Source organism: Sturnira hondurensis, unplaced genomic scaffold (assembly GCF_014824575.4).
Source record: "Sturnira hondurensis isolate 20B ecotype Veracruz unplaced genomic scaffold, ASM1482457v3 Scaffold0000780, whole genome shotgun sequence".
NCBI lineage: Eukaryota > Metazoa > Chordata > Mammalia > Chiroptera > Phyllostomidae > Sturnira > Sturnira hondurensis.
In genome coordinates, this window is record NW_028073411.1 from 3,563,234 (window position 1) to 3,583,264 (window position 20,031).

Consider the following 20,031-nt stretch of genomic DNA (forward strand, 5'->3'; position numbering starts at 1 on the left):
CAAAAACCACAGCCAATATGTGGACACAGAAAAACAGAATCAGGAAAGGCAGAAAGCAACTCTGATTTCCAGGATGAAAGAAAGTGAACCAAGAAAGGAGTAAGAACTCAGGAAAAGGAATCCGCCCTCGAGACAGAGATTCAGACCTCTATGAAAAGGGAGCGTGTGCCTTAGGCCTGTGCAGACCAGGGGCGGTAAAGAAACTTGCCCGAGGACACAGGCTGCAGCCAAGTGGCTGCGGGCTGCAGCAGTGGGTGTTAGCGGGCCTTCCGAGTGCTGACCTGCAGGGTCCCGCACGAGGGAACCGGGAAAGGAAGGCTCGTTCTCCTGCCGCACCAGTCTTGCTGTTTCCTCCAGAAGCTTCTACTAACAAAGCCTAACATCAAGCCAGTTGGCAAGAAAGAAATGTATACAAGGCCCAGCTCCAGGATTACAAAGCAGAACAGAAAAAGATAGATCTGGAGCTGGAGGATAATCAAGTGATTACCGGCATACTTCTCGTCCACACCTCCCGTTTTCTCCCAGTTAGGCTTGAACTTCTGCTTCCATGTTGAAGTCATTTATCATTCTCCCATCAGCTCTCTATCTTAATACATGAAACCTCTGAGTTACAAATTGTTTGCTTCAACAAACACAGTATTTACATTTGTGTTCCTTATTGTTTTGCAGTGATAACTTCTCAAATCCACCATCAGTAAATCTCATTTTTCTGTAATGACTCTACTTTAAAATGAGCTTCCTCGCCCAACATGAAAGTCTCTGGGGTAAAGACAGTCTTGTCCTTACTTTCCCTCATCTCCTTCAGTGCCTCACCATGTTAGAAGCTCAATACATGCTGGTTGAAGTGAATAAAATGTACTTTCATTAAAAAATTTAATAAAATTCACAATTTGTTTCAATCTGTTTTATAGACATACATCAGGCACCTGAATCCCAACAAGCTGTCTTGTGTAAATCTATGCTGTTTACTGAGGTGGGGAATAAGCAAAAGCATTTATAGCTCAATGCAAGTTCACCTTCAGTCCTACTAGAAGAGCAACTTTTTCTCTATGTAACATATTTACAACAAAAAAGAAAGCTTCATTTTATTTATTTAATGATTGTCCTATTGTTTGGATATATGCTGCACTAAAATAGTTTTCCAATGGCTGTCTTCTAAAATATGTTAATTTATTTTTAGATGCCTATACTTACCAATTCAGGGATGTCTTTTACTCTCAGAGGAACTTGAATTAAACCCAAATGAGTCCTGAAACTAAGATAATCACCATTTTCATAATTTGGGTTGCGAAGATTAATTAATACCTTTAAAAACAAATCCAACAAAATTGATTAGTTTTTAATAGGATGTCTACATTTATAAAATTGGCAGTGATATTCTTGGTGTATCACCACAAAATTAAAAACTATTTGGGATTATGCATATACTTCAATAACATTCTAAAATACTATAACTTTGTACTAAAATGTGAAATTACTAGAGACATGATTTTAATTAGGATGACTTAATATTCCAGCTGATGATCTACCATATAAAACGAAAAAGAATTTACCTATAAAGAAAAGCTTCCTGATGATAAAGAAAAATTGTTTGATTATAATAATTTACCAGGGAAGGTGATAGAAAAATAAAAATTGCTTGATTGTAATATTTACCAGGAAAAATTTTAGAACCAACCCTAACCCTTTTAAAAACAAATATTGATTAGTATTCTAAATTCTAGCAGTCTCCTACATTCTAGCACTCTCCTAAATTCTGTCAAACAAGCAACACCTGGCTGAGTGAACCCGTATCTCTTGCTAAGTGGCCCCAGGCCTATCACTAGCAGCAGCTAGTGATGGCCTTGGTTCACACCTTGGCCTCACCTGGGCACTTCCAGGCCCAGCAAGTAGCATCCATCTGCAGATCTCTTGGTGGCTTACGCCAGGTGGCATAAGCCGAGCAGATCACAGGTGGTGGCTGACCTTGGCCCGCACCTCCCAGGAAGCCCCAGGGCCAGTATACCCAGTGGAAAGCTTCAAACCACACCAAAGCACCACCACCCAACCATCTCCAGAGTGACACACTCAAGGGTCAGACTCAACGGGCAGTGGGCACAGCCAGTCCTTGCAGCTGACTGGCCTAGTGAATCCCTTCTACTGACATGCCAATTGAGCAATCAAGGCTCAATTATGAGAGGAGGGTGTGCACAGACTTGAGTATCCAGTTTGGGTGAAAGGGGAGGCTGTGCCACTGGACCCTACAGAACACCTACTACATTAGGTCACTCTTCAAAGCCTGAGAGATGTAGCGGCGTCTACCTAATACATAGAAAGAAACACAGAAAGGCTTCCAAAATGAGGAAATGAAGAAACACATCCCAAATGAAAGAACAGAACAAAACTTCAGGGGAAAAAAAAACTAAACAAAATGGAGACAAGCAATCTACTAAATGCAGAGTTCAAAACACTGGTTATAAGGATGCTCAATGAACTCAGCAAAAACCTCAAGATTAAAAAAAGAACCAGCCAGAAATAAAGGATGCAATAATTCAAATAAAGAATAATTTATAGGGATCAACTGATGAGTGGATGAAGCTGAAAATCAAATCAGCAATTTGGAATATAAGAAAGCAAAAAAACCACCCACTCAAAAGAGCAAAAAGAACGAAGAATTAAAAAAATCAGGATGCATAAGGAACCTATGGGACAACTTCAAGTATTCTAACATTTGCATCATAGAGATGCCAGAAAGAGAAGAGAGCAAGATATTGAAAACCTATTTGAAAAAATAGTGACAGAAAACATCCCTAACTTCGTGAAGGAAATAGACATACAAGTCCAGGAAGTACAAAGAGCACCAAGCAAGATGAACCCAAAAAGGCCCATACCCAAACACATCATAAGTAAAATGCCCAATGTTAAAGATGAAAAGAGAAACTTAAAAGCAGCAAGAGAAAAGCTGTCAGTTATCTACAAGGGAGCTCCCACAAGACTGTCAGCTGATTTCTCAACAGAAACTGTAGGCCAAAGGGGACTAGCAAGAAATATTCAGTGATGAAAAGCAAAGAACTACATCCAAGATTACTCTACCTAGCAAAGCTATCATTTAAAATTGAAGGACAGATAAAGAGTTTCCCAGACAAGAAAAAGCTAAAGGAGTTCACATCTACCTAACCAGTATTACATGAAATGTTAAAGGGTCTTCTTTAAGAAGATCAAACATATGAACAATAATACAATGGCAATAAATATGTATCTATCAACAATTGAATCTAAAAAACAAAATAACTGAATGTGCAGGACAGAAACAGAAACATAGATATAGAGAATGTTTTCACAGTTGCCAGATGGAAGGGGCATTAGGAGAGGGTGAAAATGGTGAAGTGATTAAGAAGTACAGATTGGTTGTTACAGAACAGTCATGGGGATGTAAAGTACAGCACAGGGAATATAGTTAAATATAGTCTAATAACTAGTAGATGGGTGCGAGATTTATGGGAATGATCACTTATTAAACTATGTAATGTCTAATCACTGGGGTGTATGCCCAAAACTAATATAATATGTCAAATGTAATTAAAAATTAAAAATTATTTTAAAAAAGAAATAATCTGCCATTATGTTTTAATGCATATCTTTATTTTTATTATAGATAACATACACACACTGCTTTTTAAATGTCAAACCATTAATACATAATGTAGAATGTTAAAATTTTAATTTATCCCAATATATTCCTCAGAGTAAATCTTTACAAATAGCCTTTCCTTTTAAAAAAGTATTGCAATGTTTTTAAAAGACAGTGAAGTAATATCGGAGGCTATCACCTCTAAACCAAATGCACATGGGAAAATGAAAGAAAATTTCAGAAGTGAAGCTAACAAAAAAGACAATTTATATACTTTTCAAAATTAAACAGATAAAAAAGCCTTTGAAATTTGCATATCCTTTAATCTAAGAGTTTCATTTCTATGAGTACAGTTATGGAAAAAATTTAAGATGTTTGCAAAGATAGTGTGGAAAGAATGTTAATAAAGTACTGTTTATAATGGAAAAACATATACAGCTTAGACATCCCATTAAAGGGAATTACTTAAAAAATTATGATCAGGTCATATAATAAAATACAGTGTAATAAATAATGCAGGTAATAACATTAAAAATTTTCACAATATATTACATTTTTAAAATTATGGTAATTGTAGTGTTTATGGTTGTATGATGGTATTATGAATAATTTTTCTTCTTATGGTGTCTTATTTTTCCATCAATTACCATTCATTTTAGGAAAAGAACAATAATACATTTAAAAATATTTTTGAATTGAAACTGCTGAGGGAACAAACCCATCAAGAGTTCCGAGAAGGAGATCATGACGACAGACTCACGATCACATTATCACTATCACTATCTTCCGGAGAACTGATGAATCAGTGGCTGATAAAATGGAATGTGCTATAATGCTAAGTTTCCTAAAATTGCAAACACTAAATTATAACTGAAAATATCAATGGTATTTGTTTAAAAAGAAAAAAAGATTTAGCAAGGAATCCATTATGTTAAATACAGACTAACTCCCAACAGCACAAGTTCAGACTAATGACACAAATCAGGGACCTGCTGCGAGGGAAACTCACAAGCACAGACTAGAAAAGAAAAACAATCTATGAATACATGGGTAATAGAACAGAGGAAATACTAGAAGTGCAAAAAATATAACAAGAAAATGATTATGTAAAATGTTCTTGAACTAAAGAAGAACCTTAGCATGAGTAATAAAAGGATCAGCAACCGTTCCTAAGGAAATAGAATGTATGACTATTGCGGAGAAAACAAAGATAACCATATAAAAACTGCATGAAATTTCAGCCACAGTGCTCGAAAAGGCAAGAGTTTGGAAGACCCTTTAATAGGCTAAGAGAAATAATGCCATCCCCACGAAGGCAGCTTCTGACCCACCTAATTTCTCCTTAAAGTTAAAAGAAGACTACTTACAATTCCAAAAGACCTGAAAAAAATTTCTAACAATGTGTAATCCTAGCAGACTGGTATCAGAGAAAACAGGTTCAGGAAAGAAATAAAAATAAAATGTGAAAGAGTAATTCATTCATTCATTCATTCATTCAACAACTATTTATTAAGCAAGCATATACTAAGCACTGCTCTACCTGTTGGAGACAGAGCAGTTAAAGGCAGGATTAACGTGCAGCCGAGTTTCTACCCGTGCCTGTCTCCACGGACACCTGGAACTCTGGTAGTGACCCTTGGTCGAGATGGGATAGAATGTACGAAACAGTCCCTTACAAAGAGCTATTTAATGACACCTATATTAACACTACTTATTACCTGAACAACTAGAACAAGGAGGGAAAATATTCTCTGAGCACCTGTATGTTCCAGGCAGCAGACTACATGATTTGTAGTCACTATTTTTAAATGAAATCTTCCTAATTGATTTACTTGCCTCTAATCTTTCCACTTTCTGATGCATTTTCCAAGAGCAATTTCCAAACACCAATTTCATCTTGTCATTCCCCTGCTTCACTGGCTCAGGGGCTGTGTACTCGGCAATTCCTCCAACTGGGGATCATCTTACATCATCGTTTCCTTCCCATTTCCCCTCATTAACATGCATATATTTAACCAACAGAACCTACCTCAAGAAAATCCTTAGGTGCATAAACAGGTCTGAAAAGGCTTAAATCTAGAATTAAGAAGAGAGATTAAAAATTTCAGTTAACATACTATATTAATGTTTATTAATAATAAATGTTAATGATTCTTTCGTATGCTGCTGTGTAGCTAGATTAATTCAAACGTGCAGAGTATTGGGTTTTTGTCATGCATTATATTGAGTATTGGAAACACAAAAATAAAAAGTCCTTCACACGGAGAGCCTAGATGACATACTCTAAAAGAAATTAAGAGTCTCTCTTTCATAAATTTGTAACAGATTATTTATAACTGAATTGAAAAAATGTCAATATAAAAGTTCTATATGAGAATTCTCAAAGGAAGTAAAATACGAACAATGGCTCCTCAGTGAATTCCTCGGGCTGCCCTGTCCTCCCTGTTGACCTCCGTGAGGGCTTTCTCTGCTATGGCACTTATTTCTGGCACAGCCCCACACTTATTCCTTATTCTTAGAGGGGTAGTGAGCAATTACGTACATGTCTACCTATGCTATATATATATATGTATGTAAATTACATATAGTTGCCACTTATTATATGTTTATAAAATTCACTCAGTTTTAAACATTGCAATGATCCAAAAATAAGTTCTTAAAAACATTTCAGAAGTCTTAAAACTTTTCACCATTTAACCCATCTTTGACATCTCAGTAGAATTAAAGCTTGAAAAATATTTACTTTAACTATGAGTTTAAGAAATCCAAGAAGCATTTAATTTACACTTTTATAAAAAAATTTTCAAATGCTGCTTTAAAAACAGGAAAAATGAGTTAAATGTTCTCAAAATAATGGAGAACACTGACTAAGTGAGGAGTTTTCAAACAGCAAAGCAAACAAAACATGATAGTAAACAGTAAATTGGTGGAAGGAAAAGTCATTCTCTGTCTAAAAGAACTGTTAATATTGTTATTTTGGACACACAATTACGGAAACAACTTTTGCCCCACTACCACAGTTTGAAAGGAGTTCTTCATATACCTGGTTCATCAGTCCCCATTTCATTCCATTTACTGAGGAGTTCTTTCTGTTCTCCAACCGGCCGCTAAAACAGGTAATTTAAAAAGTGGTTTCACTTTGCACAGTTTAGCAATACAGCTGAAAAATAAGAATAATTTCTCTAAAAGTTTAAGTAAGCTAATATAACAGATGGAAAAATAATTTCATTACACGTAAACTTTTTTGGAATCACACTTAAATTATTATTAGTTAACTATTATATCAAGTTTCGATGGCTCAGCTAGTGAGTCCAAGAAACGGTAGATGATCTATACTGGCCAGTAAAACTTGACACACACAAAACTGCTCCTTAGCCACATACTGCTCCTCTTGTTCCGTCCAGCAACCTCAGAAATGCATCACAAAGGGGACAGGCCAAGAGAGTATGGCTGTGAGTCATAGCATCATCTTCCTACATGAAAAACAGTACGTTATACAGTACTAAATATTTAGACAGTTTTTAATATAAATGTATCCTTTTTTAACACCATCCTTCTCCTGACTTTGGTGACTTGTCCTTGGATATTATCAAAAGTACACCCCTTATATTCTGTTCAACAGCAGGGGGAAAATAGCAGGTAGGGAAAATGAAGTAATGAAGTGAAGAGAGACTTGTTCTGTCCTACGTGTGAGCAACTGTCATAAAGAATGCAGAGCATTCCTCAAGTGGTTTTTCTCTGCTTTTTCATCTCCCTGCCCCGCACAGCCCAGAATGGAGGATAATAAATGTTGAGTACTGGACCTAAGTAAAACTTATAGTGTTCAAACTCAGTAGTTCTGCAGAGGTAACAAGTCATTCTTTTCACTCCCTGTGTTAACCCTGAAAGATGGCACCACGCTGGCTGTTACAACAGGGTAGCATGCCTGAACTCCAGCTCTAATTCAAATACAGCAATTCTGACAAGTAGCCAAAAAGTACGGAGTCTGAAGGTAATTAAACTCTTCAAAGTGCACTTATAACCTTTACAGCCAGATCCTTAAATAATCTATACTACAGATTCTATACTTTATTTCTATTTATTCTCAAGTTACAGGTTTACTACAAAAAAGCATTTCAGTGTACATAAGTCTATACAGAATACACCCACATAATTATTCCTTTAGAGAATTTTGGTTCAAAACAAACTGAAATGCTAATAATTCTACCAAGTTAGAACTTCATGATACTTCCTAGTACTCGATTTACAATAAAATACTTAAGTATTAAAAGTACCTTTCGTGCCAATGGGATACTCAGCTCAGTGCACATACTATTTAAACTCTTCAAAATTCTTTTTTCCCAACTTCCCTGAAACATAAAGAACAATCTATTATCATTTCTGGTTAACGATATTGACACTGATTTTAAAAACTGGTAAAAAAATTAAAGACATTATGCATTATACACAAATGGTGAGACTGGTTAAGACTGGTTATCTCCATACATTAGTTCAGTCAGCAAACACTGATTACTGTCCACTGCGTGCCAGACACTGTCCTTAGCACTGTGAACTAAGCCATGAGTAACAGAAGGTCTCAGTCCTCACAGAACTGACATTTGAGTGAAGAACAGGAATGAGAACAGATTAAAAACAACCAATGTCACATGGTAATAAACACTATAAGAAAAAATAGCAGATAATAAAACAGTACATTAAATGTAAGCATTTTATAAGTGATTAATACTCAGAAACATTAATGACCTAGTATAAAGTAAAACTTTACAGAAATTATTATACTGTCATTTTTCCAGACATAAGTTTTCACCCCTACATACTTCAGTATGTAGAATCTTCTCCTTCACAACCATAAGACCACTACTGTACCTTAAGAAATTAATGACATTTCATATCATCTAATATTTAGACCATGTTCAAAATTCCCCAGTTGCCCCCGAAATGTCTTTTACAGTTTTTTAAATCGTGCATTCCATTTAAAACTCCGTGCATTATGTTACATTTGACTGTGTCTCCTCTTGCAGAGTAGCTCGACCTGGAGCAGGGGTGTCACACTCAGCTCCACCGGGGGCCACACCAGCCTCATGGTTGCCGAATGTAATTCCAACTCAACAGTTAAGGAGTAGTTACATGTACACAGTCCTAAAATTATTCCGTCCCTTCAAAGGCAACCGTGAAGCTGATGTGGCCCCCGGTGGAAATGAGTTTGACACCCCTGGCCTAGAGTCTCTGCCATTTTTTCCATGATACTTTTGGGGAGCAGTCAAGGCAGTTGTATTTTAGAATATGTCACAATCCAGATTTGTTTTACTGCTTTTCACAGTATTAACTACCTTCTTCTCTATCCCCTACATTTCTTATAAACTTGAAATAAGTTAATTTCAATAGTCATAGATTAAAAAGAATAGTAGAATAGTAAACTATTCTTTTTAATGTCAAAATAAAATGTCATAATTTTATACTAAAATATGCCTAAAAACAACTTACAGAATCTAAAATAAATACCAAAGTTCCAAAATTTACACCAAGTAAGAAAAAAAGAAGAGAACTACATATTATAATTATTCATAATGATGTTATAACCAGTCAATAGAAATAGAATAGCCCCTTTATGCAGTCATTATAAAGATTAAATATGTAAAGTACTTTGAACAGTGACATGATAATAATAATCATTCAATAATTGGTAGCTTTCCCTAAAGCTATCATTATTCATAGCTTCTTCTTTAACACATGTATTTAAACCCATTACTCTTTTTATCTGGAATATACTCTCCTTGCTGTACTCCCATCCCCAACATACTTACTCCTACTTTTTCTGGACAAAGCTCATTCACTTCTCAGGCCCTCACCTCATTAAGCCTTCCCTTTCTGGGGGCCCCGCCACCGGGTGCCTACTGCTGACGCCTCTCCCCGCGCCACTGCCTCCCTCCCACCGCACACCCTCCATAGCCTCACATTTTGTCTGGCACATAACAGATGCACAATATGAGCAGACTTCGACTCTAAGCAATGTTGCTTTAACACTTTTGACACAATGACCTAAGCAATGAATGCACAACAATAACAACAAAAGCAATCATCTGTAGGATGTGTGAAATGTGTAAGTCTTGCTCTATTAAATATGTAGGAATAGATTTTCAAGAAGAAAATACTCAATAAATAGCATAAAATGCCCCCCAAGTCCCCCAAACTAATTCCACTTACTGGCTTATTCACCTTTTTTTTTTTTTTTTGGTACTGTAGATATTTCTCTTAGGTCCAAGACTTAAAATACATTTAAGTACCTTACTCACAATCAAACATTAATTACAACAATACAGCCCACTTTCACCTCCAACATCCTTATTCACAATTTATTCAGACAAATCTTATTCAACTTTCAGATCTCAGCTTAAATATCATTTTCTCTACTAAGCCTTCTGTTCTGTTACACCCCCCTACCCTGACTCCAGACTGTGGCAGAAACTTAATTTTTTAAATTTAATTTTCAACTACAGTCTACATTCAATATTATTTTGTATTAGTTTCCAGCATACAGCATAGTGGTTAGCCAGTTGTACACTTTACAATCGATCCCTCCTATGTGTCCAGTACCCATCTGGCACCATACGCAGTTATTATACCATGGCTATATGCCTTACTCTGTACTTTACATCCCGATGACTTCCTTGTAACGACCATTTGTACTTCTTAATCCCTTTGTTTTTCACCCAGCACCCCCAACACCCTACACCTCTGGCAACTATCAATCTGTTTCTGTTTGTTCATTTATTTTGTCATCAAGATTTCACATATAAGTAAAATTATATGGCTTTTGTTTAATGATGCGGTGTTGTAGCTAAGACAATTTCACACGGACTACCGAGTCCTGTGGAGGAGAAGGGGTGGCATGGCCAGTCTCTCAAGAGGAGAGCGCCCCAACCCCTGCCTTTACAGGCTTTTATTTCTTCTCTGGGCACATTAAATTGAGGATGGTCCTAATTTACTATGCACAGGTTCGCCCCAGGTGGCTACCCCTTCCCAGAAAACAAAGGAGAGGATGTTGCTAACCACACTACATAAGAAGAATATTTGCAAATGCAAAGGGAAAAGTGGTTGAACTGGTTACACTCATCCATGGAAGGTCTAACACAGACTCCGGGAAGTTACTCCAAAGATACTCAGTAAATGCTTTTTGCCTCAATGTAGGGTGAGGGAGTTGTAGCAAAAGCAAGTCTCAAAGCAGCCTAGGTACAATGCAGACCTGATCCCCCATGAGAGAACCTATCCATGGGCGTGGGTCCTGTGCACTGGACCTCGCTTTCCACTGGTCTTTCAGAGTGTGAGCTGGACACAGGCCATGCAGAATGGTCTCCTATAGTCTAAGAAAGCTTTCTTTAAAAAGTAATTTAATTTAATCATTACTATAAAAATTTGCCTAAAGATTAAAAGTCTAATCCCTAAATTTATATTATTTATCTTATTATATAAAGAATCAAGTTGCTATCTATTGAACACTCATAAAAAAGGCTCTTAAATTGATAAAAAGACAACTCTCAGATATAAAAACAAAATTAAAGTTAAATTAGACAGCAATATGTGACTCATAATACATACTGTACATATTTTCAAGACTGCAAAATACAATTTTAACACAGCATAAAGCCTACTAAAATCTCAAACATAAAGTCCCTTCCAAATAGAATGACACTTGAACAAGATACTCTAAACATATTTTTAACTTATCCTTTGAAAAAATATTTTGGCAAAAACATCTCATTCAGTTGCTTTCTACAAAGTACAATTTAAAATGATAACCATGGGTTTAGTAAATGAATATCCCACTGTTCCAAGTATTTCAATTGATCAACTTTAATTTAACATTAGATGTTAAAGACACAGAGAACACAGCTATTATTTTTATTTTTTAAGACTTTATTTTTAAAGAGGGGAAAGGTGGGAGAAAGAGAGGGAAAGAAACATCAATGTGTGGTTGCCTCTCATGCACTCCCTACTAGAGGCCTGGCCCACAACTCAGGAATGTGCCCTGACTGGGAATCGAACTAGTGACCCTTTGGTTCACAGGCTGGCACTCAATCCATTGAGCCACACCAGCCAGGGTGAGAACATCGTTTTATTTTGTATTTTAATTGTTCTTCAAGTACAGTTTTCTCCCTTCTACCCCCATCCCAGCACACCACCCCAGTCCTCCCCACCTCCCTCCTATTTCCACTCCCTGCCTTATTATTGTCCATGTGCCCTTTATACTTGTTCCTACTCTTCCCCTTTTCCCCTGAAATTTCCTTCCCTCTCCCCTCTGGTCACTGTCAGCCTGTTCTCAATTTTGGTGTCTTTGGTTATATTTTGCTTGTCTGTTTGTTTGTTTTGTTTATTAGGTTCCTGTTAAAGGTGAGATCATATGGGATTTGTCTTTCACCGCCTGGCTTATTTCACTTAGCATAATGCTCTCCAGTTCTATCCATGTTGTTGCAAATGGTAGGAGCTCCTTCTTTCTTTCTGCTGCATAGAATTCCATTGTGTAAATGTACTATAGTTTTTTGACCCATTAATTTACTGATGGGCACCTAGGTTGCTTCCAACACTTGACTACTGTAATTTGTGCTGCTCTGAACATTGGGGTGGATAGATTCTTTTGGATTGGTGTATCAGGGTTCTTAGGATATAATCCCAGCAGTGGAATTGCTGGGTCAAAAGGCATATCCATTTTCAGTTTTCTGAGAAAATTCCATACTGTTTTCTATAATGATTGTACCATTCTGCAGTCCCACCAACAGTGAACTAGGACCCCCTTTTCTCCACAACCTCTCCAACACTTGTTAGTTGTTGATTTGTTTATGATGGCCATTCTGACTGGTGTGAAGTGGTATCTCATTGTGGTTTTAATTTGCATCTCTCTGATAGCTAGGGATACTGAGCATCTTTTCATGTGTCTCTGGATCCTCTGTATGTCCTCCTTGGAGAAGTATCCGTTCAAGTCCTTTGCCCATTTTTTAATTGGGTTGCTTGTCTTCTTAGAGAACATCATTTTAAAAAGTTACACAGAAAAGAAATCAGATACCAGAAGAAAGCAATCTGAATGGAAAGAGTTTAGAAATCAGATGTAATTTATATGATTTACATATTTTATTATTCTTGTAAAATATGTATCATTACCTTCATTGTATAAGTAAGGAAGCTTTTAGAAAGAACACAGAAGAGTAGAATAAAAAATATTAAGAACTGAAGCAATGTTGAGTAAATCTTTATTCAATTATTTTTTCTGGGCTCCACAACTAAAGCAAAATCTTAGAAATAACCCAGAGGAGAAGAAAAATCATGACTAAACATTGAAGGAAGGAAAGAGGAAAACTATGATCAGTTCAAAAAATGGGATTTTTGTGGCTAGACCAATGGGAAATGGGGTGTAGTAGCTGAGTTTTCAAATATTAAAAAGTCAATGAATGATCCAACAAACATTTACCAAGCATCTATAAAACACATGCCACTAGGGATGAATAAAAATGACATCCCTGCCCCTAAGAAACACATCAGTTTTGTGGAGGGGTTGAGAGAATAAGGCAAACACCCCAATAATAAAGACAGGTTCAAAAAGTTCTGAGGGCTGTATCAGTCTATATGTCACAACCCCAGAAAGAACATAACGTGAACAAAGAAAGAGGAAGCTAGATACAACAAAACTTCTGGTTGTCAACACAACACATGCTACTTCCTTTAGAACCCTAAAAATCATGAAAGAAAAGTGGTCCTAGTGGTTCACCATGTCCCCTCCATCCCGTTCCATATTCACAACAACCATGACAAGGGCGGCGAGACTTTTCCAAGCTACCCCTGGCAAGAGCTTCAGGCAAATGCTGAGAGGAGTCATTTCCAGAGGCATCAGAAACAGAGAGTATCCCCACAATGAGGGGAAATCCAAGATGAAAACAGTGGCTGCTTCCAAGCTGGGTCTTCCTTAAGGTTCCCTCAAGAACTCTAATCTTAATTACGTGGTTTCATTCACTCCCTCGCTTACTCGCTGACTCCCTGACTAAACACACATTGAATGCTTTCTATATGCCACACACAAAACTAGGAAGAGTGGGTAAACGTTATAAGGAGCCCATGCCATTTCAGGCAGTGACACTGCGAGCCCCCTGTTCCCAGCAGCACTTGAGCAAAAGCAGTTCTACTCCGGAGGTTTGAACGGGTAACCCTGAAAGTCCACTTTGGCTCCAGTTATACAGATGCATCATCTTTCTCAGGCTCTGTTTGTAAAAGTGACTAAATAAGTCTTAAGTCTCAAAAACAAATGTCCAAAAATCAGTTATTTGTGTGCTATTATTTAAATAGAAATGTCAGAATATAGTCAGCACCAAAAAAGAGTGGAAATAGCAAGTAAGTTCTTGAAGAACGACAGTGCAAGAAGGGGAAGGGCCACCAAGGAGCAGGTGTAAGGGACCCCTGGACAAAGATTACAAGAGGGGAGAGGAGTGAATTTGGGAGGTGGGAGGTGGGAGGTGGGGGTGGGTAGGGCAGGGGACAGAAATTGGGGAGAAATGGGGGAAAAATGGGGACAACTGTAATTGAACAATGATAAAAATAAATGCAAAAAAAGAAAAATAACAATGCACTAATACAAAACAAAAAAAGGTAATGTTTTCTACCCAAAAGACTAACAAAATAAAGCTTTGGAATGTCATGTAAAAGGAAAATAAATGGCCTTTTACATTTAAAATGTTTAACTAGGAAGACATTACCTTTTACCAAACTCATATCCTTGCAAAATGAAATTATCTTTGCCTTCAAGTCAGTTTCCCTAATAATTAAAATGTATGATATTAACTCAAAGGATTTCAAGAATTTTATAAATAAAGTAATTTCTAAGCTATGAGAAGCAAAAAAAATTTATAAAAGAAACACAATTGTATAGAAATGTACCTTACAAACATAAAATATTAATAACAGGCAAACTAATATGGGATCTATGGAGACACTCAATTTTTTGGTATTATCTAAATCTCTCGTAAAACATCAAGTCTGTTAAAAATAATGAAACAGACTGTGATTCACCGAGAGGAAGGCAGAGAGTGCCTCCGTTCCCAAACCCTTTGTCCCTGGGACCATTTGTTGTAAGGCACCTCTCAGGGCTGGTATTCAGCAGAAAGTACTCAGGGAAATGCTGAGGCAATGTAAGAAGGCCCGGAAAATTAAACACCAGTCCGCTTTGCCAAAAACTGCTGAGAGCTGATCTGCACTCCAGCTCTGAAGACACAAGCTACAACTAAGCAAAGTTAAAATGACTCCTAAAACTTAAATAGGAAAAAAACGAATCAAAATTTTCCAGAGTACAGTTCCAAAATATTTTCTGCCTATATATTTTACCAAGTAAATGGGGAAGAAAACACTACTGAAATTTTTTAAGTTCTCTTTGATTCTAAAGAACCACCTGATCGGTAACCACCTGCCCCCAACTCCTTCCCCACGAAACTTCCTAGCCACCTCCCCTATAGCACACAGCTCTCCCTGCCTTGCATTACAACTACCTGTGCCCACGTCTTCCTTCAATCATTAAACCATGAAGTAACCTCAAGGCAGACTCTAAGTTACTTCTGAATCTCCATAGCACACAGTAGTGTCTTCTCCTAGTAGGCATTCGGTAGATATCTTCTAAGATATCTATTGACTATTGTAATCGTTGGTAGAAGGTAGATATCTATTGACTATTGTAGATAGTTGGTAGATATCTATTGACTATTGTAATCGTTGGTAGAAGGGATACCAAATACCTTTACTGGTTTTTCAACATAAACTTACCAAGCTCCTACTATACTAGATGTAACGGGTATACAGAAATATTTTTAAATTCTTAGTGCTTTCAAAAGACATAGTAAGTTTCAGAAAGATATGTACAGAAATCCCTATAAGAAAACGCAACTTGCAATAAGGGCTGTAAAATGACTGTGTGCTACAAGAGTTTAGAGAGGGAGAGATACTTTTCAATGGAGTAATAATACCAGAGAACAAATGTCACTGGAGCTGATCCTTACAAAATAAACATGATTTTCATAAAGCAAATCCTGCAGAAAGGGCTTCCCATGATAAGAAAATAAGAAAGAAAAGTGTCCAAGACGCAAGAGTGAAGGCCAAATGACTCACTCGGATGGGCACACAGGACAGCTGTAAGACAGCAGAGCCCGGTAAGGTGGAAAGGGAAGCTGGGGACGAATAGTAAAAACCCTTAAATGCTGGGTTTTAGAGTAGCAACTTCGTTTGTTAGACTACTGAGAATCACTAAAAGCTTCTTAGAAGGCAGTGAGGTGCATTATGAAGGTTAATATGCTTGAAGGTAAAGTTAATTATATTGAGATTACAGAAGGCGATAGGGAAGGAGACTCATTAAAAGTAATGAGGCATAAAAATAAGGCAAGGATGCTAATTAGTGTCTAAAACAAAGTAAGCACTCAGTAAGAGATAGTCATCATTATCATCATCATGGTCACAGTGACCACTATGACCTTCATTATGAAAACCAACAGAAGGCTTTAAGAATATGGGAAAGCCCATATATAGGGCTTCCAGCCAAGATGGAGAGGTAGGTAAATAGCTTTGCTTCCTCATACAACCAAAAGTAGGACAACAACAAATTTAAAAATAAAACAAAACAAACAAAAAAAAACAGAACTGCCAGAAAATCGAACTGTATGGAAGTCTGACAACCAAAGAGTTAAAGAAGAAACATACATCCAGAGCAGTAGGAGGGGCAGACATGGGGAGCCAGGGTGGGGAGGATGCAGCAAGGCAGTGGCTGGAGGACTGGGGCAGTCCCATATTCACCCACCGATAAGCCGGAAGGAACAACTGGGGAGTGAGACAGACCACACAACCCAGGGTTTCAGTGTGGGAAAATAAAGCATCAAAACCTCTAACTGTAAAAATCTGTGGGGGTTACAGCAGCAGGAGTGACTCCCAGCCTCACAGGAGAGTTCACTGGAGAGACCCAAAGGGTCCTAGAATGTACATAAACCCACCCACCCAGGAATCAGCACCAGAAGGGCCCTATTTGCTTGTGGGTAGTGGGAGAAGTCACTGAAAGCAGAGAGAGAGCTGAGCAAGTGACATTGTTCCCTCTTGGACCCCTCTCCCACAGCGTCACAACTCAGCAATGTGGTTGCCCCACCCTAGTGAATACCCAAGGCTACACCCCTTACTACGTTCCAGGTGTTCTGAGACAAAGAAATATGGCTCAAATGAAAAAAAAAACAGATCAAAACTCCACAAAAGGAAGTACACAACCAAGAGATAGCCAACCTATCAGATACACAGTTCAAAACACTAGTAATCAGGATGCTCACAGAAATAATTGAGTATGGATGCAAAATAGAGAAAAAAGTGAAGGCTATACAAAGTGAAATAAAGAAAAATATACAGGGAACCAACAGTGAAGGGAAGGAATCTGGGACTCANTCCAGGTGTTCTGAGACAAAGAAATATGGCTCAAATGAAAAAAACAGATCAAAACTCCACAAAAGGAAGTACACAACGAAGAGATAGCCAACCTATCAGATACACAGTTCAAAACACTAGTAATCAGGATGCTCACAGAAATAATTGAGTATGGATGCAAAATAGAGAAAAAAGTGAAGGCTATACAAAGTGAAATAAAGAAAAATATACAGGGAACCAACAGTGAAGGGAAGGAATCTGGGACTCAAATCAACAATTTGGAACAAAAGAAAGAAATAAACATTCAACTATAACAGAATGACGAAACAAGAATTGAAAAAAATGAGGAGAGGCACAGGAACCTCTGAGACAACTTTAAATGTTCCAACAGCTGAATCATAAGGGTGCCTGAAGGAGAAGAGGAACAGCAAGAAATTAAAAATTTATTTGAAAAAATAATGAAGGAAAGCTTTCCCAATCTGGTGAAGGAAATAGACTTCCAGGAACTCCAGAAAGCTCAGAGAGTCCCAAAGAAACTGGACCCAAGGGGAAACACACCAAGACACATCATAATTACATTATAAGGAGAGAATCTTGAAAGCAGCAAAAGGAGAGAGATACCTACATAGGAGTTCCCATAAGACTATTGGCTGGTTTCTCAAAAGAAACCTTGAAGGCAAGAAGGGGCTGGAAAGAAGTATTCCAAGTCATGAAAGGCAAGGACCTACATCCAAGGTTGTAGCTTTGCTAACCAGCAAAGGTATCATTTATAATGGAAGGGCAGGTAAAATGCTACCCAAATAAGATCAAGTTAAAGGAGTTCATCATCACCAAGCCCTTATTATATGAAATATTAAAGGAACTTATCTAAGAAAAAGATCAAAACTATGAACAGTAAAATAACAAACTCATAGCTATCAACAACCAAACCTAAAAGACAAAAATAAACTAAGCAAACAACTAAAACAGGAACAGAATCACAGAAATGGAGATCAATGGAGGGTTATCAGCTAGGAGGAGGAAGGAGGATGATGCAGGGGAAAGGTACAGGGAATAAGAAGCACAAATGGCAGGTACAAAATAGGGGGAGGTGAAGAATAGCATAAGACATGGAGAAGCCAAAGAACAACCCATTGTACAACCCATTGGCATGAACTAATAAGTGAAGTGGTGTAGGGGGAATGTGGGTAGGGGAGGAGGTGCAAGGTGGAGGGGGATAAAGGGGAAAAAATGAGACAACTGTAATAGCACAACCAATAAAATATAATTTTAAAAATTGTGCTTGCATGTCTAGCCAATCACAATTGAAAGGAAATAATGCACAAAGGAAAAAAGACTTCCACATATAAGTGAAAAAATGAATATGGGAAGGAATTGTTTATAGTTTATAGAACTTAGTGACTATTTGGATATGGAAAACTCAGATAAAAGATATTTCATGTCTAAATCCCTATAATAATGATGGAAACCAATCGACAGAATAGGAAAGTCAGGAAGAGATACTCATTTTAGGAATGACACCGTAAACTCAGTTTTAGGCATGCTGACCTGATCTACAGAGGAAATGCACGTAGATAGATGATCACAGAGTGGAGCCAAAAACAGACGCAGCAACGAAGAGGGAAGCTATGGAAACTCACATGACATGACCTAAATACCCCTAATGAGTGGCAATGAGTGGGGGCAGAGGGTGAATTTCAGGCTACACCAACATGGAGAAACTTTGGGAAAACCTAACAGTAAACCAAGTAATAGATAATGAATCATAAAAGGACAGGCAGTAAAATGAGTCCATGGGGAGACAAATAAATGGATTTAGTAAAAATTAATGGTAAACATAAAACTTACATGGTTTTCCTCCTAAGTATTCAACAGTTTAGGAGAGAGAAATAGACAGTAGAGGCAGCCTTAAATGGCGACAGAACGAAAGTCTAAAGGGGCAAGAGATCATGTGGTGCAGGGGAGAACACGATGAAATGGTAATTTTGCAACCCAGACTAGGCAGCTTTGATGCAAAGATGAGAGAGCTGCCCAGTAAAACAGCTGAAGAACCAGATGACTGGAGACCAAATACAGGATGACAGGCAGACACTGAACTGACAGTGGGGGGTATTTAGTGTGACTGTGGTTAAAGAGTTGATTATTTCAACAAACATCTGTTGACAGTGTTGTCTGGAGCGAGCATTGTGCTAGATGCTGAGGATAAAAAACGTAAGTCTCTGCTCTTAAAAAAATGAATTATTCCGTGCAGGGATTGGCAAACTTTCTGTAACAGGGCAAACAGTGAATGTTTTAGACTTTGAAGGTCATCACGTCTTTATTGCAAGTACGTAACTCCAGCACTGTGGTGCAAAAGCACACAGAAACAACATGCAAATAAGTGAGCAAGGCTATTTTCAATGAAACATTTTATTTATTCATATGATTTTCATGGGTCACAAGATATTATTCTTCTTTTGATTTTTCAATCAGCTGAAAATGTTGAAAAATATGCCTAGCTTGCAGCCATATAAAAACAGGTAACAGGGCACACTGGGCCCCGGGCTGCAGCGTGCAGGCCCCTCATTTGGTGGGTTAGTCTGGAGAGAAGGGAGAGACGCACCATCCATACCCACAACGCGTACACTTACCAGTCCCGTGCATCCTCAGCAGCTAGCAGCAGGCCGTAAGAGTGGACCTACCATTCACCTATCTCCCTTTGCCAGGCACAGTGGGAAGCCAAATTTTGTGTTTTGTTTCCTATACCTAATACACTACAACTAACACTTTCTCCACACCTTTTGGAAATTTTCAAATTTCACCAAAAGATATTTAGACCTAACCTTTCTATTTTTATTGTTTGAGTTTACATCTATACAACAAAAGATAAAGCAATTCTTTCACACATGTATCATTTAATGAATATGCTTTATGACACATCAATAGTAAATAAATACTGTCTGATTGCTAGCTAGCCTTAAAGGTACAGCCTAGAGATAAAAATATAGTATATACTTCCT

General features: G+C 37.6%; 1 protein-coding gene across 6 annotated transcripts in view; it reads right to left on the reverse strand.

Annotated features, from left to right (window-relative positions):
* Positions 1 to 20,031, reverse strand: part of TBC1D19 (TBC1 domain family member 19) — a 113,641-nt gene that overhangs the window by 70,726 nt on the left and 22,884 nt on the right. For 5 of the 6 annotated variants that reach the window (XM_037044735.1, XM_037044728.1, XM_037044745.1 and 2 more), the window contains 4 exons: positions 7,885 to 7,959; positions 6,654 to 6,717; positions 5,640 to 5,686; positions 1,195 to 1,305 (listed from right to left, as the gene is read on the reverse strand). In XM_037044735.1, coding sequence (XP_036900630.1) covers positions 1,195 to 1,305; positions 5,640 to 5,686; positions 6,654 to 6,717; positions 7,885 to 7,959 — 297 coding nt within the window. The remainder of the gene's footprint in view (positions 1 to 1,194; positions 1,306 to 5,639; positions 5,687 to 6,653; positions 6,718 to 7,884; positions 7,960 to 20,031) is intronic. The other variant, XM_037044742.1, reaches the window with a different exon arrangement.